This window comes from Lissotriton vulgaris, chromosome 8 (assembly GCF_964263255.1).
Source record: "Lissotriton vulgaris chromosome 8, aLisVul1.2, whole genome shotgun sequence".
NCBI classification, from domain to species: Eukaryota; Metazoa; Chordata; class Amphibia; order Caudata; family Salamandridae; genus Lissotriton; species Lissotriton vulgaris.
In genome coordinates, this window is record NC_141696.1 from 1,490,178,128 (window position 1) to 1,490,205,795 (window position 27,668).

Genomic DNA, 27,668 nt, shown 5'->3' on the forward strand with positions numbered 1-27,668 from the left:
AATAATCCACTGTGAAAAATAACATCACCGTTTAAGTAATACGATCCTCTTTATCCATCCTCAGTGGTATTTTTTCAACTTTACTAAATTGATCCTGTGCTGTGATATGGAGTAGCCAACTATATCTAGTAGACTATCCGAACTATTCACCAGAAAACCCTGTCAATCTAAACGTCCGACTAGAATCAGGTAAGCACACCTACCATTCTGTGGTGCCTCTTTTCATTTTGTTAGGTGGTAAACGCTGATTAAAGATAAAATGTTCTTATTATGCAGACACGACGTTCACCAATATTGAAACTGACCTAGATGGCACATTGATCCCTTGCATCAATCCGGTTCTTTGCTTATAATAGGTAAGCTCCTTCTCATAAGTCTAAATATAAATATAAATGCCAAAATTAGGATAATAATAGAAAATACCTAGAAATGTAGGAAAGGTATGTTGTAACCCTACCAACATAGAGGTGCTATGTACCGTCAAGCATCATATAAATGATGCACAAATGACACTTTCTATGTGACAGTATGAAGAGTAGTTTAGAACAACCAGTGGTATAATCTTGATGAACACTCTCCTCAATAGGTTAAATAGGGACCATATACCCACATTTTCTTTGTTACTCTCTATCTAAAATAGGCCTTACATCTGTTTTTTCTATGCATCTGTTTCCTCTTCCTATCGGTTCTTAGTTTATTACAGTAAACGTCTGAATTATACATACAATGTTGTCATAAGAATGAAATGGACAGTATGTTTTTTTGAAATAAAACAAGATCTATCGAATAATTATTCAATGAGAGTATAAGACAAATATTCTGTATCATATGCAGTTTAATGGCAGCTCCATCAAAGTGCTAAAATGTTTAAAGGGGCATTATCAGCCATAAAGATAACCAACTTTCAGCGCATGGTAGAATAACTATTGCACTAGTTGTTATGTACATAGTAAAACACTATTGTAAAATCATCTTTTTTTAAAATCTTTTTACAGTGTGGTGGTACAGTCCTGAGGAAGGTACATAAGTGTCGAAACGCGTAGACAGACAAAAAACAGGAAACCATCCAATCTTTTATACAAATGAACTACTTACATGATTGAAAATATGCATATGTTTAAATGCTACTAACCTTTTTTATCCTTTGTGTATAATTATGTATCAGTTTTTATGAATATCATGTTATTCAATTTGTATTTTCATATGTACATACAATAGTGTATTATCATTTCTTATGTATTGAATTACTTTTCGTGTGTTAGTTGGTTTAAGAATTTGCCTGGGTAATCTACTCACATTTACACCCATGGATACACTCTTTCATTCACTGACATATCCAGAGACACACCAAGCCATACACGGACACACCCAGGCATACACATTTATGTTGTGACAGACCCAAACATACACTTACACAAGCAGGTACACAACTAAGCATACACTGACACAGCTAGTGGCAAAGACATGCATAGACTGTCTATCAATGAGTGTGTTCATAAGTATGTCAGACACAGCCAGACACACACCTAGGCATACACTGACAAAACCAGACAGAGACTGCCTCATAAACTAACACACCTGTACACATACTCATTAATTCTCAGAGAAACCCAAACACACACTGATGCATACACTGGCACACTGATGTATACACTGACAGAAAAACTGACACACCCATATACACACTTTCTTCTGCAGGGGCTCATCCATATACACACATACACACACAGACAGTAACACAAACACTGACACAACACACATTTATTTAAACACGGCAATACCCAGTCACACACACATGCATACACTGGCACACCAAGGCACACACTCATACAGTAACACACCGAAGCACACACAGACTTATATACTTACACACACAGGTGACACAATAACACACACACACTAATGTACACATTTATTCATACACTAGCACAACAAGGCACACAGCAACACATGCACTAAATCACCCACACACGCACTTATTAAAACTCTGATACAGCCAAGAATGAGAACATTGACACAGCTTTTTATATAAAGTTGGTTGGGTTTTTGTGAGCAAAAAAATTCACTATTTACCATATAAAAAATGCAAATACTGAACCTGAAATTATATGCAAAACTGTTGCATACTTAAGAAATCTACTGTTTTAAAACAGTTAAAAATTGAGAACAATCAACAAAGGAGAGTCTTCTGTTGCTTCAACAAGAAAATGATGTCCTCATATTTTCAAATTAAGTCTTGGGACAACCACTATTTAAACTTCACAGATAGCTGGCTGATGGTACATCTTCCGGGTTCTGCATCACTTGAGGAACACCCAGTGCATTTAACAAATGTAAGATTAGCACATGTCCTTGTGCTTTTATAAATGGAGAAAAAAATGAAAGAAAGAAAACAACAATAGTGTCCCTTCACCTTTTCCAATATGGAAATAATGTTATTTTCTTTTAAAACAAGTTCTTGGCATTTAGAACTGTGGACAACCATTTCCTTAAACTCTGCGCAAGTTGGTGGAATACTGATATTATCAGAAAGTTGGTTTGATGTAGAAGATGATGCTGTTCTTGCATCAGTAGAAGATGTTGCTTTCTCCTTCAATTTTCTAAAATATGCACGTTCGTGGTTGCTCCAAATGTGCTTCCACATAGACGATGTGCCATACCTGTACTTTTTCATAGTACCTTTCCAAAGCTGCTTTCCCACACAACTTGCATTCAACAAACCTGGCAGTGGCTTTCTTTTCTCCAGAAGGTACAACAAACCAGTAATACACAGCACTCTCCTTTCGGGTGGAAGTAACTTCTTGTTCCACTTCCTTTTCCTCTTGTGAAGCTACAGCAGCTGATACATTTGCTTCTGCTATAATGAAAGGCACCAAATAGCTTTGCAACTTTTGCCACCGACATCTAGGATCAAAGTGACTGTTTCGGGTGTGGTTTTGCCAAACTTTGGGTGTGGTTCAAGAGGAACCAATAAAAATAAAGCTCTGGTTTTATTATCGAGCTATTCCGCGGATTCCGATGGAAATCCTATATTTCAGATAGTAAAACAACTCATTTGAGCAGAAAATTTGAAAAAAAACTTGGAAAGAAGATTAAAATATGTTCAGCCTAGTACTATAATTATAGAGTTTTTATACCTTGTAAACAATTGTTTAGTATTTTGCTGTATCGGATCCGCACGTTCGCTGTTATCACGTGATCAGAACAAAAATCATAGAACTGGAACTGGATAAACCCTGCTGTTCCGCAAGAAACCCGCGGATCCCAAACTCGTAAAAAAAAAAAATGATTTTTTAATACATTTATATGAAAAATGTACCTTTATCATCATTATTTACATTTTACTTTCATTACTCCTCTTTTCTATTTTTGAAGTTCATGTACTATATTGTCTCCTACCTTTTTGCATAGTCACTGCTTTCATGTTACTGTTTTTGTATTATTTGCAGTACTTTGATTGTATTTTTCTAAACATTTTAAACCTTCACCTTTTTATTTGGTCATGTTTTGCATCTGCATATTCATTCTTTTTTCAATACTGTGTAAACTAATATTAATCCAGGGGACTGGCCACTGACTGTGGTTCTATCAGACCTCCTGTTAACAATCTACCACAGCATACAAAAATAATAAAAATCAACTTTTAAAAAAAAAGGAGAGATGTTCTACTTGGTAACCATATTTTAAAAGACTATACGTAAACAAAAAAAGGTTACAAAATGTTATACTAATGAATTTCAAAAACACACAGTAAAACAATACCAATTAACTGAAAAACCCAAAAGTTACAGGGACGTTGCAGTTAGGAAATAGAATTTAAAAAACATAGAAGTTTACTGAAATACAACAAAGGTTACGCTGTAGTTAGGCTCACATTTCACTCATACAAAAACTTCAGCAGTTCAAGTTACCTGAGCTAACTATAACTTATGCCCCGCAATGCACTGCTTATGAGCTCAGGTATTACATCACTCATGGTATGGTTAGTGACATCAATGATGACATCTCAAATGACATCACTGATGACATCATCCACAAAATCACTAACACACCCGCTCACACTCCTTAGAACCACACAACCCCTCACATACCCATTCACAACCCCATACCAGTACTCACACAACCAATCACACATCCATAGAGCCACTTACACATCCACGCACTCATACTGCCACTTACACCCATACAGCTACTCATATAACCAGTCACTCATCCATAAAGCCACTTACAGAGCCACACACTCATCCATACAACTACTCACACCCATGCAATCACCAATACAGCCACTCACCCATAAAGCCTCTCAACACAGCACTCTCACCTATCCAGGCTCTCCTACACACACAACCACTTACATACCTATTCACACATCCATACAATAATAATAATAATAATAGGGGCATTTATAAAGCGCTGAGTTACACGCACCGGTGTGTCCCCGCGCTGACGATGAGATAGGCGGAAAACAGAGAAATGAAGCTGCCAGGCAGGCCACTATCTAACGTAGAGGTAGGATCTTTAGTTTAGCTCGAAACCTCGTTTCTGCTGGTTCCAAGCGAAGGTCTACTGGGAGTTTGTTCCAGTGGTTTGGTGCTAAATCCCTAAAGGATCTGCCTCCCATGCGAGCTTTCTTCACCTTGGGGATCCTCAGCAGTCCCCCACCCGTAGATCTAAGCGCTCGGGCAGGTTCATAGGCTTCAATCAGTCTCTGCAGTGGTCGAGGTGCCCTGCCATTCAAAATCCGATGACAGGTGCAGAGAGCCTTGTACTCAACTCTGCTCCTCACAGGCAGCCAATGTAGTTTTTGCAAGGCCACCTTCGAAGGCGCCCTTTTGGGCAGCCTAAGGATCAAACGTGCTGCCGCATTCTGCAGCACTTGAAGGCGTCCAACACTTTTACTCGGTACCCCCAGATACAGCAGGTTTGCATAGTCCAGCCTTGCGGTCACAAATGCGTGTACCAGGGTTTGACAAGCTTCCAACGGCAGTAGGTCAAGGACTTTCCTCAGTCTTTTCAAGACCCCAAAACACACACCGACCACACGGTTGATCTGGGGCCCAAAGGTAAGACCTGCGTCGAACCATACGCCAAGGTTTTTTGCCTCCTGACAAGGGGTGGGTGTCGGTCCTAGACAGGATGGCCACCAGGCTGATGACCAGGCCGACTGGGCCCTCCCTACCACCAGCACCTCTGTCTTGCTGCCGTTAAGCTTCAAACAGTTCATGGCCATCCAATCGGCAAGATCTTTCATGCACGATCGGAAGCCATCTGCAGCAAGACAGGGCGCGTGCGACAGGGAGATGACCAGTTGCGTATCATCAGCGTAAGATACCATTTGGAGGCCATGACTCTCCACAATAGAGGTAACAGGCGCCACATACAAGTTAAAAAGGGTCGGGCTCAGGGACGAGCCCTGAGGCACGCCCTGGCCTAAAGGTACCCCTTTGGAGTAGCAGTCGCCCTGCCTCACTTGGAAGCTCCTTCCCGTTAGGAAGGCCTGGATCCACCTCAGCGCGGTGTTAGCGATGCCACCTTTGCTCAGACACTGTAGCAAGGTGGACTGTGCTACAGTGTCGAACGCCGCGCTGAGGTCTAGCAGGATCAAGGCCATAGTTTGCCCCTCATCTACACCCTGTCTCAGATGTTCTGTTGCCATGAGAAGGGCGGACTCAGTGGGGTGACGCGGTCTAAAACCGAACTGCGTAGCGTGGAGCAAACCCGCCTCCTCCACATGTTCCATGATTTGGGTGTTTACCACCTTCTCAGCCACTTTGGACAGAAAAGGCAGGAGTGAGATGGGCCTCAGATTTTCCAACACCTCAAAACCAATGTGAGATTTCTTTCGGAGAGGGAGCACCACCGCCTGTTTCCCCCCCTTAGGTAACATGCCAGTCTTAAAGGAAGTATCCATGACATGCCTTATATAAGGCTCCAGGGCTGCCAAGCTGTCCCCCAGCCGTTTAGGGGACACCGGGTCCAGAAGGGAGCCAGATTTTACTGAGAGGCATACCCTGACAAGCTCTCCAGGAGGAGGAGTGATGAAATTTGTGAGGAGCCCCGAAGTCTCCATGCCCTCCGATGTTACCTCAAACTCAACCCCCATGGGGGAGGATTAGGGAAGGTCGAGTAGATTTTCTCGACTTTAGTCTGGACAAGCACTCCCACAACCACTAACTCACCCCTAGAGCCATTCACACACACTCACCCACCAATACAGCCACTCACACACCAACCCACTTAACCAAACACCCATTTAACTCATCCAGCCACTTACACACCGTTGCTCATTCATAAAGCCATTCAGACAACCACTCAGTCATACAGTCACTGACAAACACACTCACCCACCATACAGCACTGATACACCCACTCACTCACTATTAAAGCCACTCACACAGCCACTAAGTCACCCACACAGGTACTTAAACACCCATACAGCCACTCACACACCTGTGCAGTCACTTAGACACCCACTCCCAAACAGATACACACACTCAGTGACTCACATAAACTAAGTTAAAAAAAGGAATCATTCATAAGTAATACACAAAGTATATTAATTTAACTTTTGTGGTACTTCACAAAACCTTTCAGAAAACAATCACAATTTCTGGATTTCATCAGTGAGGTCACTGACCATGTCATTAGTGATGTAATATGTGAGGTCATAAGCAGTGCATTGTGGGGGTGTAAGTTATAGTTGGCCAATGCAACTAGAACTGCTAAATTTCTCTGGTTTTGTATGAGTGAAATGTGAGCCTTACTACAACGTCCCTGTAACTTTTTTTCCGTGAAAAATTTTGAAGGAAGGATGAATTAGCAGAAGCAAGGTAAAGGAGAGACCAAGTAGATAAGGCACTGCAAGGCTAAGGATGGCAAATGCATTACAAAAATTACTGACAGTTTCATACTAGAAATCTCCAGGGAGTGGCCATCTTAAAACTGAGACTGAAACAAACAGATATAGGGAAAAGCAGACAGAGTTACTAATTACATTTATAAGCAGTCCACACTTTTCCCAAAAGAATATAAAAATCATGACAGATGTAGAAAAAAGCAATGCCATACCAAGTATTGGTGACTTCACAGGGCAATACAGCAGATCATCTAAATTCGTAACCGGAGTGAACAAACTCAGGTTTGTGTATACATCTTCAGTTTTGGAATAGTCCCAGCGATGTGAGTGTACTGTAAAAAGTCCCTGCAGAACATCAACAGCTCCTCGCCGGTATAAAAGCAGAATAAATAATAGTTGGGTAACAATGAGTAGCAGCACAAAGGTCGACCTGTCACCACGTGAAACCAACATTTTTGTCAGCAAGGACAAGTCTGTTTACAAAGGCAATTTGCTGGATCTGGGGGATGGTACATTTACAAGGATACATTACTTTGTAAGAAGTCTCTCTCTGGTCCTAAATATGGCGTTCTTGATTAAATCCATACAAAATGAGCATGGGCATTCTTTGTAACTGCCCAAAGGCACTCTTGTGGCTGAGGTTTACATTTTGCGAAGTAAATGCAATGAGGAACTACTTCCAACTTCTCCACAAACAGTCCCTGTAAAATAAAAAACAAAAACCAATTAGGCCTCTAATCAAATGAAACATTACACATCTGTCTCGACACAGTCTTATTTCAACCTCAAACATCAGTCACATATTGTGTCACACAAATGTATGCTTCTTGGTGATAATGACAGAAGAAAGAACTAAAGTGGGTAGATGCTAGGATGGGCATAAGCAGGATATTACACAGGACTAAATGGCGCCCAAGGATGTGGGGAAAAAAAAAGACAAAGCAAATTACTTATGGAAAGTCCAGTTGAACAGTTACAAATGATGTCTAGTAGAGCCAGTTAAGTTATATGAGTTTTGACTGTGAAGTAGAAAAGCCCAAAATAAATAACCAGTTATTAAATAAAAATACAATTAAAAACAATGAACAGTCACCAACAAGCTACGTGAACTAACTTGATTTATGTCCATATCAGTTCAGCAGATATTAGGAACCCGCAGGCCACCAAATGAATGCAGCAGAGATAATCTGCTACCTGTCAACTGGAGTTTCCCTCAGGGGTGGTAATAGAGTAATTTCAAACAGTACTTTCTTAAGCAGAAAGGTGGTATGACTACCAGGAAAAAGGGAAGGAGAAAGCAAAATAAAAAAAAACATCTGTGAAGTATATTTTATTGTACTAGTCAAGCTGTGTGTGCTTTCACATTGTGGATTTACTTTAGATTACAAAGAAAGACTAAACTATTTCCTGGTAAAGGTAATTTAAAAAAAAATTTATACAGCCCAAAAAAGTAAATAGGATTACAAACGAGTAAAGAATTCATAGATTGCAATATGCATATGACAATTCCAATACTCAAAATGTATCTCCTGTAACATCCATTCTCAACAATACAACATGTTTTACAGAACAAATGATAAAGGTTAAGAACAAGATGTCTGGCAAGATAGGATGGGGAGTGGAGAAGATTTTAGGGCTTTAATTCCTATACAAATCAATGAAATAGTTCTTAGGGGTGAATATCAAAATGCACATTTGACAACAATGGCGTCTTGTGCCACCCTCTTCTCTTTCTAGACAATTATCTAAGCATTACGAATATTTTCTAAACCTCAAAGTCTGCCTTGATCAGAAAAGTACTGAACTAAACAATTCAGAAATAATGTACAATTTGGGATAGTGACAAACTGAAGACAAAACATTCATAAAGTCCTATATTGCATTCCTTTTCTTCATGTGGCGCTCTTAAATTGTCTCTCTCAGCCATCTTTAAATGGATGGGTCTTATACCATTTGATGAGTAACAGAGACAAAAGAGAGGCTTTTTCATTTAGTTCTTTTCAGCTGGATTGGTGGTCTGCCTGTTGGAATAATAAAGCTCCTTCTGCACCTATTGCTGTGGGCGTGGTTAGAAATCTTGGGATCAAATTTGATAATCAGGTATTTTAGTCGCAAGTGTCCTCCGTAGTGGGAACCTGCTTTGATTTGCTTTGTGCATTGAAGACATTTTTGCAATTTCTACCGCTGGCTGCACAGAAAACTGTTGTCTGTGCCTTAATTATTTCTATTTATAGAGAACAGTGGTCCCAAGTATTTTAGAGGATCACATGAATGATAGGCATACACTAGATAGTGAGTATGTCCTTTGTCCAGCCGGACAGGAGTTTATTTTTGAATATAGGTAGGCTTTCCTGTTTTCAGTTTCTATTTTTGGTAAATTTTGGTGGGGTTTTTTCAGTGTTTTCAATACCTTAAAAAAACAGTGGTTATCAATGGTTACACATTTTTGTGCCATTAAAAACAACAGAAACAGTGTTTTTCCAGTGTTTATGGAACGTTTTGCATTTATTATTGCTTGCTTTCTGCACTGATAACGCATGGTATATAGAGAGGGTACATATACTGTATATGAGGTCCAAATAGATTTTTGCAAATTAAACCTATTGTAGTACACCATACAATACTTGTTCAGTGAGTCTTTGGTTTTGTGTGCTCGCTCTTTCCTTCCCATGTAAACTTCTGTGAAAAGGATCTCTCAACATTGGCACTTGAGATGGGCAATGCCAAAACAGCCAGTACACAATTTGGTGTGCTTGAAGATTACGATTCACAGGGCAGGTTCTGCAACAATTGAGTTGAACTGGGCGCTTGTGCTCTCAGAGTTATTGAAGCAGTCAAAAATGAAGCAGCACTTTTGAAACTAGGGAGGAAATGCTCCTTTATGGAAGGGATCTAGAACTTGTACAGAGTACCACATTGAGGTTTAATTGACTTCAAATGCCATTGGTGGTGAAGGGACATTTCTGTGCATCATTGCAAGCCATTTCTCATACATTGTAAAATAAATGTTCCTGAATTACTCTTCAACATTGCTTTGTTACCAAGTGGCAATCACTCTAACATGGAACATGTTGCAGTGCTAAAGTCACGAAAGGTGTCGCCCAGCCTCCTCTCAAGGAGATGTTTCACATCTACACCAATTATGCTGCACACTTAGTAGACAAGGGTGTTTTCAGACTCTAGTTTTTTATTATGGCCAGTACAGCAGTTATGTTTCATACAAAAATCTAAGAATTCAGTAGAGTGTACTTGTTTTCACTTCACTATCAATATGAGACTAAAGATCCTCTAATTTCTTGCTTTGGCATCATCACTCTGCAAAAATTCTGTAAACGGTTGCCACATGAATAATATAGCATTCATAGCCCCTTATCTATCAGTAAAAGAATCAAATGCAGCCAAAATATCAAATATGGATACGGTTGCCTCTAGCCTGTTGCAGGTGTATGTTGAGGCGTTCGAGAGTGGCGTTCTGCCGCCTACCATGAACCAGGGTGAGATCTGCATGATATTAAAACCAGGGGATGAGATGTTTGACCCGGCGGCGTACAGACCCATTACCATGATTAATACTGACGTCAAGATTTTGACAAAACTTCTGGCGGCCCGTTTAGCGCCGCACATGGCACATTTGGTACACTCGGACCAGTGTGGCTTTATTCCGGGACGCAACATAGCCATGAACTTGCGGCAATTGAATCATATTCTGCATGAAGTTCGCGACCGGGAGGAACCGTTGGTGGTAGTCTATCGATATCGCAAAGGCGTTCGATACGATTGACTGGGGCTACCTCCTGGAGGCCCTCCGAGTGGTGGGCATGGGCCCCAATTTTTGTCGCTGGGTCCGCCTGTTGTATACAGCTCCCTGTGCCAGAGTACGGTTGGGCGCGGGGCGTTCTGCGGAATGGCGACTTGGTCGGGGGATGCGGCAGGGGTGTCCCCTCTCGCCACTCCTCTTTGCGTTGGCCATAGAGCCTCTAGCGGTCAAGGTCCGTGCGGAGATGGCACAATGGGGTATCATGGTGGGGGACACGTGTAACTTGATCTCTTTGTATGCGGACGATGCTCTCTTCTATTTGAGAGCGCCGGATGAATCGTTGCCCGTATTGTTACACTATCTCGACCGATTTGGGGAGGCATCGGGCTTGCGGATCAATCGTAACAAGTCCTTGATATTTCCTCTGGCGGGGTATGGGGATGGTCCGGTGGCCAGCCTCCCAGACCTTGGACTGCGCTGGAAACAGGAGGCATTTCGGTATTTGGGAATTCAGGTGGCCCCGACGGACTCCCAGGTGCTGGCTCGAAATATCGGTCGGACGATTACGTCCTTGCAGAGCTCGGTTTCCTTTTGGAATACGTAGCCGCTCTCCCTTATGGGACGACTCGCTGTCGCGAAGATGGTGATGCTTCCCAGGACGCTATATGCCCTTCAGAATTCACTCTGCCCTCTTCCGCCACGAATATTTTGCACCCTTAATACCTTGCTAACATCACTGCTTTGGGCAGGAAGACATAGCCGGGTTGCGCTACACACCCTGGTTCGGAGCTGGGAGGAAGGTGGCCTGGAGGCCCGAGGTTTGATTTATATTACTACGCAGCGCAGCTGTTGCCGGCAGCGAGGTGGTTCGCGGATGCCGATGGGTGGGAAATGCAGCTTGTGGCTGGGAGTGCCACTGAACGGATGTTGCGGGTGGCATTGATGAAGGGGAGGGGAGCGGATGTGACCCTACCATATGTGGTGCGCCACACGGCTGCAATTTGGCAGAGGTGTGTGGAACGAGTACTGCGAAGGGCCCCCTTTCATAGGGAGCTGCCAGTTTGGATCTTGGCGCCCATTGTGGCCATGGAGGAGCACATGTCCTTTAGGGACTGGAGAACTGGAGGCTGCAATACCTTGGCTGATCTCTATCCGGGTGACTCGTTTGTTTCCTACGAGGAGGCTGTGGAGGCCTTCGAGTTGGGGGGGGGGGGTAGTATCTACATTACAGCGGCATTCAGGAGGTGGCGAGGGAGTTGTGGCCCCAATTCCCGGAGACGCCTCAGACATCACACATTGAATATCATTCTCTCCTGTGGTAGGGGTTGTATGTTGATATCCTTGCTTTATTCTGCACTGCGTCAGGACTCAGAGCCGCCGGTCCAGCCAGAGTGGAGTGCATGGGAAGCGGATCTGGGGGAGACCCTGGAGGCCGGGCAGCACAAGCGTATAGGGGGTCTTACACGTAAAGTGTCTGTAATGCACGATTTAAGCTCACACACTTTAATTGTATGCACCGCACTTATATGACACCGATCTCCTTGCAGCGCTTCTCACCGGATAGGGAGGACACTTGTCCCACATGCGGAGCTGAGAGGGCGGGGTTCCTGCATTTGGCCTGGGACTGCGCCTTAGTGCGAAGTTTCTGGACGGCGGTGGTGGAACGTATAGCTGCCGCTACCGGCCTTGGAATAGACTTGACCCGCTCCATTGTCTGCTGGCTCTGGTTCCCCGGCCTCGGAAACAGAAAATTCCCTATAAATTATTGCAGCTAATGTTGATTCTGGCACGGCGTAGGGTGGCCATTACCTGGATGGGGCGGAGGGCGCCGGAGATTCCCGTATGGTTGAGAGATGTTCGGGAGTGGTCTCTGGCAGAGGAGACTCATAAGCAATGTGTGCGAAGGGATGAGAGACTGCAGGACGACCTGTTGGCATGGAGAGTGATGTGCACTGCTGGTCTGACCTTGAGTGACTCTGAGGGCACTAGTGCAGAGCTGTTCACACCTGAGGGGTCGGGGACTGATGGGGAGGCGGAGGGAGATGGAGACCGTTAGATCCGAGTTGCAGCTTGTGCTCGGATGCTACCTCACGTTCACTGTTGATATGACCTGAACGTAATGTTTAGCTCTTCTTGTAGCCCCATTGTCCGATCTTGCCTAGTGATATTAGTGTCCCTAATGTGCCTTAATGAGGTGATCGTACTGTATGCAACGTTCTTCTATGATGCCACAATAGGGGGGAAATGTTTCTGTTTTTTGCATAACCAAAAATAAAGTTTAAAAAAAATATATATCAAATATGATTTTGATATTTCCTGAATCTCTACAATTTATAAAATAATTAAACAAGACCTAAAACATGCTTTTAAACCCTGCATCTTTAGACGAAAGACCACAAAACTGAAAATAGCAAAAGGAAGCAGAAACAATATTTTAGTGGCATCCCTAAACAACAAAACTCAAGCAGAATACAGTTAGCCCAGTCTTTCTTACTGCTAGATTGTATAACAAAGTTACATTGTATTGGCCCCTTCAGGAAGAAAAATATGACGCTTTCACTCTCTTTTGCCTTTCTTTAAATGGCATTTAGTTTGTGGTTGTGCAGGTGTTTTGTCAGTGTTTATATGTTTTCACTGGTGAGGGCTATTTCTCTTACTGTGGGGTTTTATCAGTTAATAAAGGTTTAAACCTAAAACCGGACAGCCTAAAAATAGGTAATAGCACATGAATTTCTGTAAAATAACAAGTGGGCACCACCTGTGACCCACAGAGAACAAGACAAAACAAAGAAAAATTTAACAAAAGGCGAGCAAAGCAGTCTGTGTACTTGTACTCTGTGAACAGACTTGATTCTAATTCTTAATCACCATTGCATACCACATTATTGCACATTTTTACTGCATATGGTGTTTTTGGTCGACGACGTTTCGATGCCAAAACTAAATACAGGGCATCATCTTCAGGACAGTAGAATGTGACATGTTTGTCTTGAAATCATAATACATTATGCCTTTTCAACAACACTTTACAAAAATAACAAATAACATTGGGAGAAAAAATACAGGGAGTAAAAGAAGTGAAACATATATTTAGAATCAAAAATAGAAAAGGCTAGGCATGTATTTCAAATAGAACGCGACTTCGATGAAGGAGGTGCCTATCAAGGAGCCGTGATTTTAAATGAAGGTGGTGTCATTAATATGGACTGGTGGGACCTGTATTTCTGAGTTCCAGGTGACTTTAAAAGGTTTACCAAGTGCGGCGATTGACAGGGCTATACTTGAAAACTGTGGGATAGGTGGTGAGAAAGAAATACAACGCGTGTGTAGTCCAGTGACACTTAGAATAAAAACGGCGCAATTGTGGTTTAGTGATCAAATAGACCAGCATATTTACAGCGCAGTGGTTTAATTATTAATTATTTCTAGGCTGGCTCACTCACCTTATTGTGATTCAACATGCTCATGGAGGTCCACTTGGTGTCCCCCTCCTGGAGCACCACCTAAACAGCTGGTGATAAGGCTCTTCAATTATATTGATTGTGATGCAGTCCTGGCGGCTGCTCCTGACAAGGGCGCTGTTCAATATGAGCATGTCAGAGTACAGATTTATGAAAACAAGTTACTTACCTGTAACTTTGGTTCCCCAGTATTGGTAACTTTCATAGATTCCCATGCTTTGTATCATTCCCCGTCGTCGGAATGGGAGCCTCGGAAGTATAAAAACCATAGAAACAAAAGAGAAACACAGGCCTAGGCCTCATCTCATTTTGTATCCTATCACTCTCTTTGTGTAAAAGAGACCAAACTTTTGCCAGGACCAATCAGAGCAGCCTCACCCTCTAGAACCTTCCTGAGAGAGCTCAGAGCCTCAGATTTTCGTAGCCGTTGTGCAAACCGCCACTATCTCATGTGAAAAGGCTGAGCTTTCCCAGGGGAGGAGGGTGGGCGCATGGGAATCTATGAAAGTTACCAATACTGGGGAACCAAAGTTACAGGTAAGTAACTTGTTTTCTTGCCCCAGTATTTTGTAGATGGCATCACATAACCATAAAGTATATAAACGTATAGTATAGTAAACAAGAAACAAAATGTGCTCACCAGGATGGAGGGTTTGTAGGGAAAGGTCACCTCTCAATGGAAGAGATTCCGCAGAACTGCTTGACCAACAGCCGCGTCGTCTCGTCCTGCAGATTCTAGGCAGTAATGTTTCGTGAAGGTATGAGTACTGCTCCACGTTGCTGCCCTGCATATATCCTTAATGGCGACTCCAGAGAAAAGAGCCACAGATGATGCCACAGACCTTGTAGAATGGGCACGAACCTTATTGTTCAAAGGCTTGCCCGCCTCTTGATGGCAAAATTGAATGGCACTGGAGATCCAGAGGGAAATGCCACTCTTTGCTAAAGGAAATCCCTTCCGTGGTGCGCTGTAGGAGACGAACAACTGGGATGATTTCCGAAAGGGCCTTGTACGTTCCAGGTAGAATTTTAAGCATCTCTGAACGTCCAAAGAATGTAAAGTGCGTTCCGCAGGTGTAGAAGGAAGCGGATAGAAAGATTTCAAAATCAAGGGTTCATTCAAGTGAAACTCCGATGGTACTTTCGGAATGAACTTTGGATTGGTGCGAAGAATAAGAACATCCTTTTTGAATTGAAGGAATGGATGAACTATGGAGAGGGCTTGAATTTCACTAACTCTTCTCGCTGAAGTAAGAGCTAGAAGGAGAGCAATTTTCCAAGAAAGGAACTTCAAATCCGCCTTGTGCACCGGCTCAAACGGAGGTTTCAGGAGTTGAGCCAGCACAAGATTGAGCTGCCAAACTGGAGGAGGAGGTCGAACTAGAGGGAACATCCGGAACAGACCCTTCAAGAACTGCTTAACAATCCGAGAGGACCATAAGGAAGGGCCCGAAGAAGTACGCCGAAACCTTGAAATGGCAGCAAGATGGACTTTCACAGACTAATGTGCCAACCCATATTTAGCCAATGATAGAATATATATGGCAAGAGTTGGTGAGGCAGAGATTTATAAGGATGGAGACCTTGTCTTTGACACCATAGGCAGAACCTTCTCCATTTTGCCTTGTAAGTCTTATTTGTGCTCGGTGCTCGAGCCTGTGACAAAACGTCTCGACATTCTTGGGAAAGATTTAAATGACGGAACTCTCTGTGTTCAGGAGCCACGCTGTCAAGTGGAGCGATTTCGGATCCGGATGGTAAACCTGCCCCTGATTCCTGGACAACAGGGATGGAATGGACTGTAAGCGGATCGGAGGAGCCTGGGAGAGCCGCAGGAGCTCCGTGAACCAAAATTGCCGGGGTCACGCTGGTGCAATGAGAATCATTTTGCACGGTTCCGCCTTCATCTTCTTGAGTACTCGAGGAATGAGGGGAATTGGAGGAAAAGCGTAAAAGAATGCGCTGTACCAGGCCATCGAAAGGGCATTCCCCAGGGACCCCTGATGGTGAACCTTGCTTGCGTAAAACCGGCATTTGGCGTTCACTGGGGAGGCAAACAGGTCGATGGTAGGTGTCCCCCAAACCGAGAACACCCTCTCCAGAATGGACTGATTCAATTCCCATTCGTGCGTCACTTCCGTTTGTCGACTCAGGGCGTCTGCCTTGACATTGAGTGAGCCTGCCAGGTGTTCGGCTCTCAGACTGATGCTGTGAAGGATGGCATAATCCCAGAGTTTCTGAGCTTCTGTGGACAGAGTCTGTGAGCTCGTTTCCCCTTGCTTGTTTACATAGTGCATGGCCGTCGTATTGTCTGTCCGGACCAGCACTGAACGGTTGCGAACCTTGGGAAGGAAAGCCTGTAAGGCCAACTGAATGGCCGTCAGTTCCAAAAAATTGATATGGCACTGGCGCTGATCCATGCTCCAGTGTCCGCTGACTTGAAGTTCACGGAGCACCGCTCCCCAGCCTTCCAAAGAGGCATCCGTGGTTATGATGAGGGGGGATGGCTAAATTCTGAATGTCAGACCTTGTGCGATATTGTCTTGTACCAGCCACCATTCGCATGCCTTTCTCATTGCCGAAGTCACGAACACCTTGTCGTTGAATGATCCATCTGCCTGGCGCCTTTGCCTGTCCAGTTCCTCCTGCAAAGGGCGCATTCGCAGCCTGCAATGAGGTATTAAAGGTATGCAGGATGACATCGACCCTAGAAGGGACTTGTATTGACTGACTGACAAGCATTTCTTCTGGAACAGTTGGCGAGCTGAAACCATCAACTTCCGTTGACGGTCCTCCGAAGGACGAGCCGTGCACTGTGTGGTGTCCAAAATCGCCCCCAGAAACCGTACGGTCTTGAAGGGTAGCAGAACTGACTTGCTTCTGTTTAATTGAAGGCCTAGGTGTCTGAATAACTGAATGCAAGTCGAAACAGCCTGAGAGGTTTCCTCGAAAGATGGAGCCTTGACTAGCCAGTCGTCCAAGTAAGGGAACACCTCCAGGGAATGTGTCCTTAGAAAAGCTGCCACAGGTGCTAACACCTTGGTGAACACCCGAGGTGCAGACCGCAGACCAAACGGAAGCACCTTGAATTGGAAATGGCTCTTGCCCACTGTGAACCGCAGATATTGTCTGTGAGCTGGGTGTATCGGAATGTGGAAATACGCATCTTCCAAATCCAGGGAAGCCAAGTAGTCGCCTGGGTTTAAAAGAGGAAGGATTTCCTGGAGAGTGACCATCCTGAAAGAGAGTTTGATGAGATAAGTGTTGAGCTCTAGTAGGTCTAGAATGGGGCGCCAAGTCTCTGTCGTCTTCCGCACCAGGAAGAACCTGGAATAAAAACCTCTGCCCCTGAGAAAGAGGTACCGGTTCCATTGCCCCTTTGAGGAACAATTGATGGGCTTCTAGATGGAGTAGACCCAGATGTTTCGTGTGGCTGGCCCCCGGAGCTCGTGTTGGAGGAAGATCTTGGAATTCCAACGTATGGCCACTCTGTACAATATTCAGGACCCACTGGTCCGTTGTTATACACCTCCAGCTGTTCAGACAAAAAGAAATCCTGCCCCCCACTGATGTGACTGGGAGGGAAGGAACAGCAGGTAGAGCCAGGAGGCCGCTATTGTCGCTTGCCGCCGTCACGTCCTTGACGGTTCCGACGTACTCGCGGTGTTTGGCGAGAGTAAGACGCCGATTGTCCCTACCGCTGATTAGAGTACTGAGTCTTGTAAGATTGGGACGGTTGAGATGAATATCTCTGCTGGGTGTTGCCTCTATACGAAGAGAAACCCCTGCCATGAGCGCCCTTAAATGGGACCTTGCGATAGTTTAGAGATCCCAGCGACTTTGCTGTGTCTGTATCTTTCTTTATGTTCTGCAGGGCATCATCCACATGCTTTCCGAAAAGCATTTCGCCATCAAATGGGAGGTCTAGGATCCTATTTTGGACCTCCTGACGAAATCAGGTGCCTCTTAACCAGCTCTGGCGACGTAGCTCCGCTGAACTCGCTAAGGCCCGAAAAGCCGTGGAGGCGATATCCATCGCACAGTCGATGACCTCGGAGGATGACTTTTCTCCTTCCATAAGCACTCTCCTGGCTTCCTCTCTTGCGACGTCTGGCAATTGTTCCACAAACGGTGCCATGTCACACCACATCTGGCGATCGTATCTGCCCAGAATGGCGAGAGAATTAGCTGCTCTAACCAGCAAGCTGGACATGGTTGAAAACCTCTTACCCACATTATCTAGACATCTACCGTCTTTGTCTGGAGGCGTAGTCAAAGGCGTTGTCGGATACTTTGACTTGCTTTGGGCGGCCTGAGAGATGACTGAATCAGGCTTAGGTTGACCAAGAAGACAAGCGGGACTGCCTTCCGGAGCCTTATACTTTTTTTCCAGTCTGGGGAGAACCGGAATCACAGTGGCTGGATTCTGCATGATTTTTATGCCTTCCTCCTACACTTGTTCGATGATTGGAATGGCCTTGACAGATTTCCTGTATTGCTCCTTGAAATCGTAGAGGAAGCATTCAGACTCTTCTCTTGTAATCGGCAGCCCAAACCATTTCGCCGCTCTCTCCATTAGGTTATGGAACGCTCCTATGTCCACAGGAGGGGATATAGATGTATCGCGACCAGTGGCGTCCGGGTCTTGCAGGCCACTGTCACCCTGATCCAGATCTGGGTCCCGTAATGGGTCAGATAAGGGATCCACTTGAACCGCCTACTCGTCCGAAGAGGTGTCCAGTTGGACAGGATCGGTTGGGTCCGGATCCGGTGTCCGAGGTCTGACCAGAGGTAGAACCTGAGCCGGGAGGTGGGGCAACCAACTGTTTGTGGCAAATCCTGAGGAGGAGGCTGTGTAGACTGGGTAGAAGGTTCCGAAGGAAACCTGTTTCTATAGTCCTGTAACATCAGTTGAAGATCAGTGAGCAGAGAGGCAGGCATGGCCACCATGTCCTGTCCTAAACCAGTAGAACGTCGCTCCTGTGAAACATAGTGCACCTGTTGTTCACGTGCATGCTCGAAATAGTCCTCAGTGTCAGTGTCCTGCAGCTTTACATTCAAGTCTGAGGGACTGTATGCATCACCATAATGACCAAACTCCTCTTCCTCAGACTCGTCCTCTAGGAGCAAATTCGGTGGATGCAACGACACTCGTCGTGGGGATGTCATTTCCGGGATAATTTTCATCTTTTGCAGTGGAAAACGCATCTATTGACCAGTCGACGGTCTCGTCGTCGACGGAGCAGCAGTCGTCGACGGTGTAATCACCTTCGTCGACGGAGTCCTGGTCGTCGTCAGGGCCATCGTCGACGGGGCAGGCGCCGTAGTCGACGAAGCTTTAGTCGTCGACGGAATGATAGTCGACTGCTTCGTAGACGAACTCGTCGTCATAACCATAACTGTCGACGTGGAAGTTGTCGTGGTCGTCGACAAGCCCGTAGACAGCACCTTACCGGAGCTCATCGTCGTCGACGTGGAAGCCGGAATCTTGAAAGACGAAGAAGAAGACGTCGACGTGGAGATCGCTACCGCCGACGAGCCAGTCGACGGAGCCAAGGAAACAGCGGGAACCTTAACAGAAGGAACCGTGGTCGACGTACCTGACGTTTTAGTCGTCGACGAGCGCTGTTTTTTCTCCGGACCAGTCCCAGAAGTGACAGAAGAGTGTTTGTCACTGGCCTTTTCTTTCTTGGACCGAGGAGAAGTAATGGAAACCTCCTTTCTGTCCTTTGAGGCCAAAGCCAATCTAGAAGCCTGTCCCTGCCTCTCCTTTTCACTGCCGTGAGGAGATTGAAGGGGACCAGCCCTCTCAGACCCATCAGAGATCTTGTGAGGGGCCTTAAGAGGGGGCTCCACAGAAGAAGAAGACCCAGAGGGAGACCTACCCCTCTTCCTGGACTTATGAGAGGATGCCATAGATGTTGAATCCTCCTCCTCTGAAGAAAGCAGCTCCTCCCGAGTCTTCATCTTTTGAAGCTAGGTCAAAAGTCGACCCTCCCTGTCACGGAGAGTCTTGGTAGAGAAGGTTCTACAGATCTTGCAGTCGGTGGCCTTGTGGTCCGGGTATAAGCAATAAATACAGTTGTCATGCTTATCCTCAACAAAAAGTCGTTTTTTACCACATGAGGCACAGGACCTGAACAGGGCCTTCTTCTCTTTGTCAGACATCTTCAAAGTAGTTGAAAGGTATTATAGAATCCAAAAAGCCAAAGAGTTTGTAGAAGAAAAACTGAGCAGAGCTCAGTGGAGACTCCCTAGCACAACGTGCGGTAGAAAAATCTGAGGCTCTGAGCTCTCTCAGGAAGGTTCTAGAGGGTGAGGCTGCTCTGATTGGCCCTGGCAAAAGTGTGGTCTCTTTTACACAAAGAGAGTGATAGGATACAAAATGAGATGAGGCCTAGGCCTGTGTTTCTCTTTTGTTTCTATGGTTTTTATACTACCGAGGCTCCCATTCCGACGACGGGGAATGATACAAAGCATGGGAATCTATGAAAGTTCCAATACTGGGGCAAACAGAATATACACTAGCTATCTAGTGTCAGCAAGCCTCCTTTCTCCAGGTCAAAAAGAGACTGCGTGAAGTTGTTCTTAAATATGCGCGGTTGTTGTACACTCAAGGGTACACAGTAACGCCTGTCCTACAAGCCTGTCACTGGCTTCCCATAAAAACGTTTAACGCACGCTGCATCTTTCACGGAGCCCTGTTATACATCCAACTGAAGCTTGGACAATACTCATCACACTGTGCTAAAGATTGGTACCACAAATTGTCACACCCCCGTAAAAAATGAAATCCATTGAAGGATCAGCATCTTCAGTCCAAGCAGCAATACTCAAACTCATTATGTATGAAAATACAAAATACAGGCAATTCAGAAGAGACGTGTAAACGGACTATTTCGAAAATACATTTCCAGACTACTGGCCTTGAAACAGTCTTGAACAACAGCTTACTGCCAACATCCGTGATAATTGATCTCCCCAACAATTAAGGCCAAGAAAAAGATGGGGGGGTTCTACAGGGGAGCACGGGAGAGTCAGGACAGGGGGTGGGGGAGGTGAGGGCACTGGGTGGGGAGCATCGGGGGAAAAAAAAAAAAAAAAAATTCCAAATGGCCATATTCAATATCTAGTCGTTCATATTTTCGGAAAGAGAAATTGCGCAGGGTAGGATAGCTCTTACATCTTACATTAAGATTTTGTCGTGGATTGTAAATGGCTTATGGGTTAAGCATAGAAGAGAGAGAATTCTTCAGTATTTAAAGGACACACCTGAGAACATTTTAATTTTACAAGAGACCCATTTCACCGAACAAGAGTTAAAAGATTTCTGTATCAAGAAAAAATGGATCCAGCAGGTGATAACTACCTCGCAACAAACCTCCACTAAGGGGGTGGCTATATTGATTAAATCTAATTCTGAGATTACACTGTTACAGTCAAAGTCTGATAAAAAAGGGAGGTGGGTTATAGCAAAAATAAAGTACTAATCATATAAATTCACGATCGTAGGGTGCTACGGTTCAAATATGGATGATACACTTCCTCTCAGAGAACTCTTTGTTGAACTTTTGGATTTTGAGCACCCAGTGATTTTTGCAGGAGATTTTAATTTAGTACTTGACTCACAAATGGATAAGTCACCTACTGTAAGGTTCTCTCACAACACTAAAACTAAAGCAGTATTGCTTAACGCGACCAATCAGTTTGGTTGGAAAGATATCTGGCGCCAAATAAATCCTACAAAAAGAGAATTTACATTCCACAACAAGAAATTACGACACAAATCTAGATTTTTTCTTAATAGCAGAACACTTAGGTCAGCAAGTGAATGAGATAAAACATCTTGGGGCTCACATCTCTGATCACTCTGCGGTTACTCTAACCTTAAAGTTGTCAGGTCCACAGTTGGTCAAGAGATGGACTATAGACAGGAGTATACTGTTGGAGGAAGAAGTAACAGAAAAATTGCTTGAGGAATCGAAGGAGTTCTTTAAACTTAACTTAGGCACAGCTACACTCCCGGTGGTCTGGGATACATACAAAGCATTTTTGAGAGGGCGGCTATTAGCATTTCAGGTTGCAAAACATAAAGCATATAAGGTGCAAATCTCACAGATTGAAGCAAGAATTAAGGTCCTTGAACGAGCTGTATTTGATCCCAGTCTTGCAGAGGGAGATAACAGTAAAGAAGATCTGATAACGTGTAAATTACAGTTGGAGCAGGTATTAGATGGGAGGCTGAGGAAACTATGGCAGGCTAGCTCACTGGCTCACTTTGCATATGGAGAGGCTAGTGGAAAGCAAAAAAGGAAATTAAGAAGAGCAATATTAAAGACGTACAGATGACTAATACGGATGTGATCTCAGAGAATAGAGCAGATATTGAACAGGCCTTTTTCCAGCACTTTGATGAAGTCTATAAAGAGGGTTTAGTTCCACAGCAAGAATCAATTCAGGCTTGGCTTAACCAATATCAGGTTAAAGTTTTGGATGACCAGGCCTCGGACAATCTTAATGGAGAGATTAGCTCGACTGAAATAGCCTCGGCGATAGATTCCGCTAAGAGATGTAAGGCCCCGGGCCCAGGTGGGCTACCTTCTGAGATCTACAAAGTTTTAGCACCGGCAGTCATAACAGTTTTGCAGTTGCTATTTACATCTATATACGAGGAAGGAGGCAAAATTCCTGTTTCCTGGAATGATGCTATAGTGGTCCTTATTTTAAAACCAATGAAGAGAGCATCTCAGTGTGATTCATACAGGCCAATCTCTCTTCTTAATTCAGATTACAAGCTCATGGCAAAAATATTAGCGGAGAGATTAAACGGGGTAGCAGGCCACCTATTACACTTAGATCAAAAGGGTTTTGTTCGAGGTCGCTCCATACAAGATTTAACACAAGCCTTAGTGGGAGCACTTGATGTTGCCTCTCTATATAAAATTCCATTAGCGGTTATTACATTAGATGCCGCGAAGGCTTTTGACCGCGTTAATTGGGAATTCCTGGCTAAAGTATTAGAAAAGGTTAATTTGGGTAGAAACTTTTGTTGGGTGATAGCAGCCTTTTACCAAGCTCCGATAGCTAGACTATTAATAAACGGAAGCCTATCTCCTCCTATAAAAATCCAAAGAGGGACAAGACAAGGGTGCCCGCTTTCACCCTTGCTCTTTTGTCTGTACATGGAATCATTCGAGAAAAGATCAGACAAGACCAAAACATCCTGCCTTTCAAATATAATAACTGGGTGAAAAAAGTCTCTCTATATGCGGATGATTTGATGTTGTATACCTCAGACCCTATTAAATCAATTCCCCTTATATACAGTGCAGCAGAGCAGTTTAGCCAAGTTTCTGGATATCTGATTAACCAATCTAAATCAGAATGTATGTGCAGGAATACAACTCGGGTAACTCCTATTCCAATTTTGAAACACCAAATTAGATATCTGGGAATTCAAATTACGCAGGATATAAATCAACTTGCCGAAAAAAATCTTGCAAAGATCGAGAAGGAAATGGCGGAATCTTTAAAAAGCTGGTAATTTCTACCCTTGACCTTAATTGGAAGAATTAATATTGTAAAAATTATGCCGTTACCTAAAATAATTTATATACTCCAGAATATTCAGCTTGCTTTTAAAGAAACCAGCCTAATCAAGATCCAAGCTAAATGGAATTCATTCTTTGGGCCTCAAAAGGCATAAGAATCTCATGGAAAAAGCTCTGTAGAAAGAAAGGCAAGGGTGGTCTGTGTGCACCAGATTTGAGAGTATATGCTTGGACCCTATTATTGAAGGCAGGAATAAGGTTATTTGATACCCTAGGGGGGACAGAAACAGACTGTTTCAAACTATGTTATCTGAGATCCAGGGAGGGTCTCATGCATTTATGTTTAAGTTTGGTGACATGCGTTTATTTTTAAAAGTGTGATTAAAGGTCCTCAGAGGCATGGCATATGTGTGGGCCAGAGTAAGGAAGGCGCTGAACATTGCATATTATTCTGCTATGGCTCCAATCTGGGACACGCCAGGCTCTCCAGAATGCACTAAAGACTTATTATCTATAGCACTACAGAGCGCAAATATTAGATTATGGGCCAGTTAATGCCGGAAGGGAACCTTTTGTGCTGGGAGGACATTTCTGTTCTTACGGATAAAAATGTATCTACATTTAAGTATTTACAAATTAAAAGCTGGGCCCAGGCTGTGACAGAGGACAAAGGCGTCAAGGCTGCTTTGGAGGAACTCTTATTGAAGAAAACAAGAATCCTCAAAACATCAGTGCTTTATTGGACAATTCTGGAGGGAGAAGATGGAGTTCGATCTTCCGGAACAACTTTGGAGAGACCAAGTTTTGGACGCCAACTTGCAGAATTTATAGCAAGTATCTTTTGACTTACTACATCTTACGGTATCACCTGCCAATTTAAAGCAGAATCACTTGTTTTCTCTCCATAGAGTACACTGGTCTCCGGCTAGGCTGGCTAAATTTTCTAAGGGGCCTACTCCATGTTGTCCAAAGTGAAATCTGGAAAAAGCAGATGACCTCCATATGTTTATGACCTGTCCTGCACTTAGAGAATTTTGGTTTGAAGTACAAGAAGGTATGAAAGCCCTCTTTGGGTATGAAATACAGGTTAGTACGCAACATGTTTTTTTTGGAATCCCTTCTAATTATGAGGAAGTACCTCAAGACATTAATAAGTTATTTCTTTATTTAATTATTTTAGCTTGTAGGGAAATATGTAAATTGTGGGTGAGAACTACTGCACCGTCATATGTAGATTGGATCAGGGCAATTAGGCATACTCTTAGTTTGGATAAAGTGGTGTGGAAGAGAAGGAAGCATTTTTGGACTCCTTGCATTAATTGGCTTGATGGGCTATGAACAACTTTGTCCAATGATTATGGCTTTTTGCGGAATGGACCACCCTAAGATCAGTTGAAGGGTCTGGAAAATTGGGAAACTGAGCTGACTGTTTACATGGCGGTACCGTGCAATATATACTGGGTGTCTGCAAAAAGAGCATCCACAAAGATTCTCGGTATAATCAATACTGAAAATATCTTTTCTGGCGTATGAGTACAAAAAAAATAATTAAAAAAAATACAGGCAATTCAGAAAAGACGTGTAAACTAACTATTTCCAAAATACATTTCCAAACTACTGGCCTTGAACATCAGCTTACTGCCAACATCCGTGATAATTGATCTCCCCAACAACTAGGAGCCTTTTTGGAACATTTTATCAGCTGTTATTAGAAAATGCTCAAGCACCATAACCATAATTCCTGTGGCACTTGACTAATCAATTGGGCTACCTCAATAGCTACAGTATAGTATGAAAATCTTTGTGTATGTTTCAAAAGGCTTTACAAAAAAATCAATCTATGCACCTAAAAAGCTGTGAACTTAATACCTCCCCAAAAATTATATAAGATGCACAAAAATGACCAAATACAAGAGGTGATCAATCCAGCAAACTGTAATTGGTTCCAAATCAAGTTCACATTGAGTTATTCATTGAAACCTGTACGTACACTGAAGAAAGGAATTTCACTTTTACAACCAGTCTTTGGGAAGGTCCACTGAAAATAAATAGCGTAGCTTCAGACATTAGTCTTATGTTGTGTGTCCAAAACAAGGAACAAAGATTTTTCAGATAGCTCTAGCACGTTAGGGCACAGGCAAAGTATATGTTTAATTGTCTTTTCCTATGCCAAGCAGAGTTGACAAGTTTTCCACTCAATACATCTTAAGTGCCAGGAACCTTCATATTGCAAAAACATGACTGTTAGAACTGGCTATTTCTGGTAGGCTAAGGCTGACGCTAAAGCCAGGCAGAAACCACCATTCTAGTCAGGGCAAGGAAGTCACACGCCAAGATAACCTCTGCTCACCCCCTTGGTAGCTTGGCTCAAGCAGTAAGGCTAAACTCGAAGGCAATGTGTAAAGCATTTGCGCCAGCGCACAACAGCAACAACATACTAGGCACACCACAAAAGAGACTCCACACAAGGTTATTATAAAAATACCTTTTGTATTGTAAAAACATATCAGATAAAATCACACATATACATTGTGCCAACTGGCACAGGCAATATTCACAGGGATTATGTACACCAGACAGGGCCACATGGGTGCCTGTCAGAATCAGATATAGTACTTCTAGATAAAATGTAGAATATAAAATCACTTCTAGAATAAAGAATAAATGTAACATAAAATAATAATCAAAGATAACAACCAGTAACCACTGGTAACAGGAACCAGGACCTTACTAGGACCACCTGTACTAAGAAAGAAGAACCACCTAAGTATCACACAGCATTTAGGGGTCTAAGAAAGAATACATTACTCATGATGTAATAAACCTACATTCAGAGGAGTAGAAAAGACAACCATTTAAGTATCACTCAGCGTTTAGGGGTCTAGGAAAAGAACACGTTACCCATGATGCAATAACTTACATTCTGAGGAGTAATAAGGACAACCACCTAAGAATAAACATATTTAGGGGTATCAACCAGAACACCTTACCCATGATGCATGAACACATTCAGAGGAGTAATAAAGAGAAACACATGATGCCGTAACACATTCAGAGGTGCGTAATAAATCAATAGCGCAAAAACTCACATTAGCAATAACTATAAAAAGCATAGAAATCACATTGCGCCAACCCTCCATAAGCCACTACCTGTGGCAGTCCCTAGGCCAACTGGCCTTGTGGGGGCAAAGATGCCCTGAGTCCAATGTCAGGGTGCGCTGCCATGCAGCGCCAGTCACAGAGTACAAAAAGCCTAAACGTGGCAGCTGCCCACAAAGTGCTGGGCAACTGGAGAATCAACAAAACTGCGCCAGCTGAGCCACACAGGCTCTGTCACCAACACTGTGGCCAAACGTTGGAGCCCTCAGGCTCTGCAGACAATGCCCCCTCGAGCCTTCTCATGGCTCTGGACAACGTTGGGGCGACCCGCTGCCAACTGGGGCCGCCCTGACTCTGCCTTTTCGACAAAAGGGCCCTCGAGCCTCGCGGGACTCGTAAATCAAAAGAAATGGCCCCCCTAGAGCCTCTCTGGACTCATACACGTTGGGGCGATCCACTGCCAAGCGGGGCCGCCCAAAGCGCCATCGCTCCATTGGAGGTTGTGGGAGCCTCCACAGGCTCTCAATCACGTTGGGGCGGCCCGCTGCCAACCGGGGCCGCCCATGAAGCCCTCGTGGCTTTGCACATCGAGCGCGAGCTCGCGCTACTGCGGGGGGGGGGTGGACACCGACAATGTGTCCCGGCGCCCCTCCCCTGCTCTGCCCCACTCCGCCCGGCCCCAGCCCAGACTCACCGGGTCTCAGGGGCGGCTCCTCCGGGCGGCGGCTCTTCTCTGCTGGCGGTGGGGGCAGGCATCGACAATGTGCCTCGCGCCCCCGCCGCTCCTCTCCTCACTCGGGCCTCCCCCTCAGATGCCGCCGGCTCCCTCAGCTCACGGGAGCCGGGCCGACCCGCCGCCATGCGTCCTCTTCTCTCCCTTCCTTCCCCGGGCTCGCGGTCGCCATTCCTCGGCACCCGGGCTGCGGGGCGGGACTTCCGGCCGG

The 27,668-nt window shown here is 44.2% G+C and overlaps 1 protein-coding gene across 1 annotated transcript in view; it reads right to left on the bottom strand.

The window, feature by feature from the left end:
• LOC147698983 (beta-1,4-galactosyltransferase 3-like) overlaps positions 1-27,668 on the bottom strand; it is a 156,821-nt gene that overhangs the window by 75,043 nt on the left and 54,110 nt on the right. Inside the window, exon 2 of the mRNA XM_086936295.1 lies at positions 7,069-7,557. Coding sequence (XP_086792421.1) covers positions 7,069-7,309 — 241 coding nt within the window. The 5' untranslated portion in view covers positions 7,310-7,557. The remainder of the gene's footprint in view (positions 1-7,068; positions 7,558-27,668) is intronic.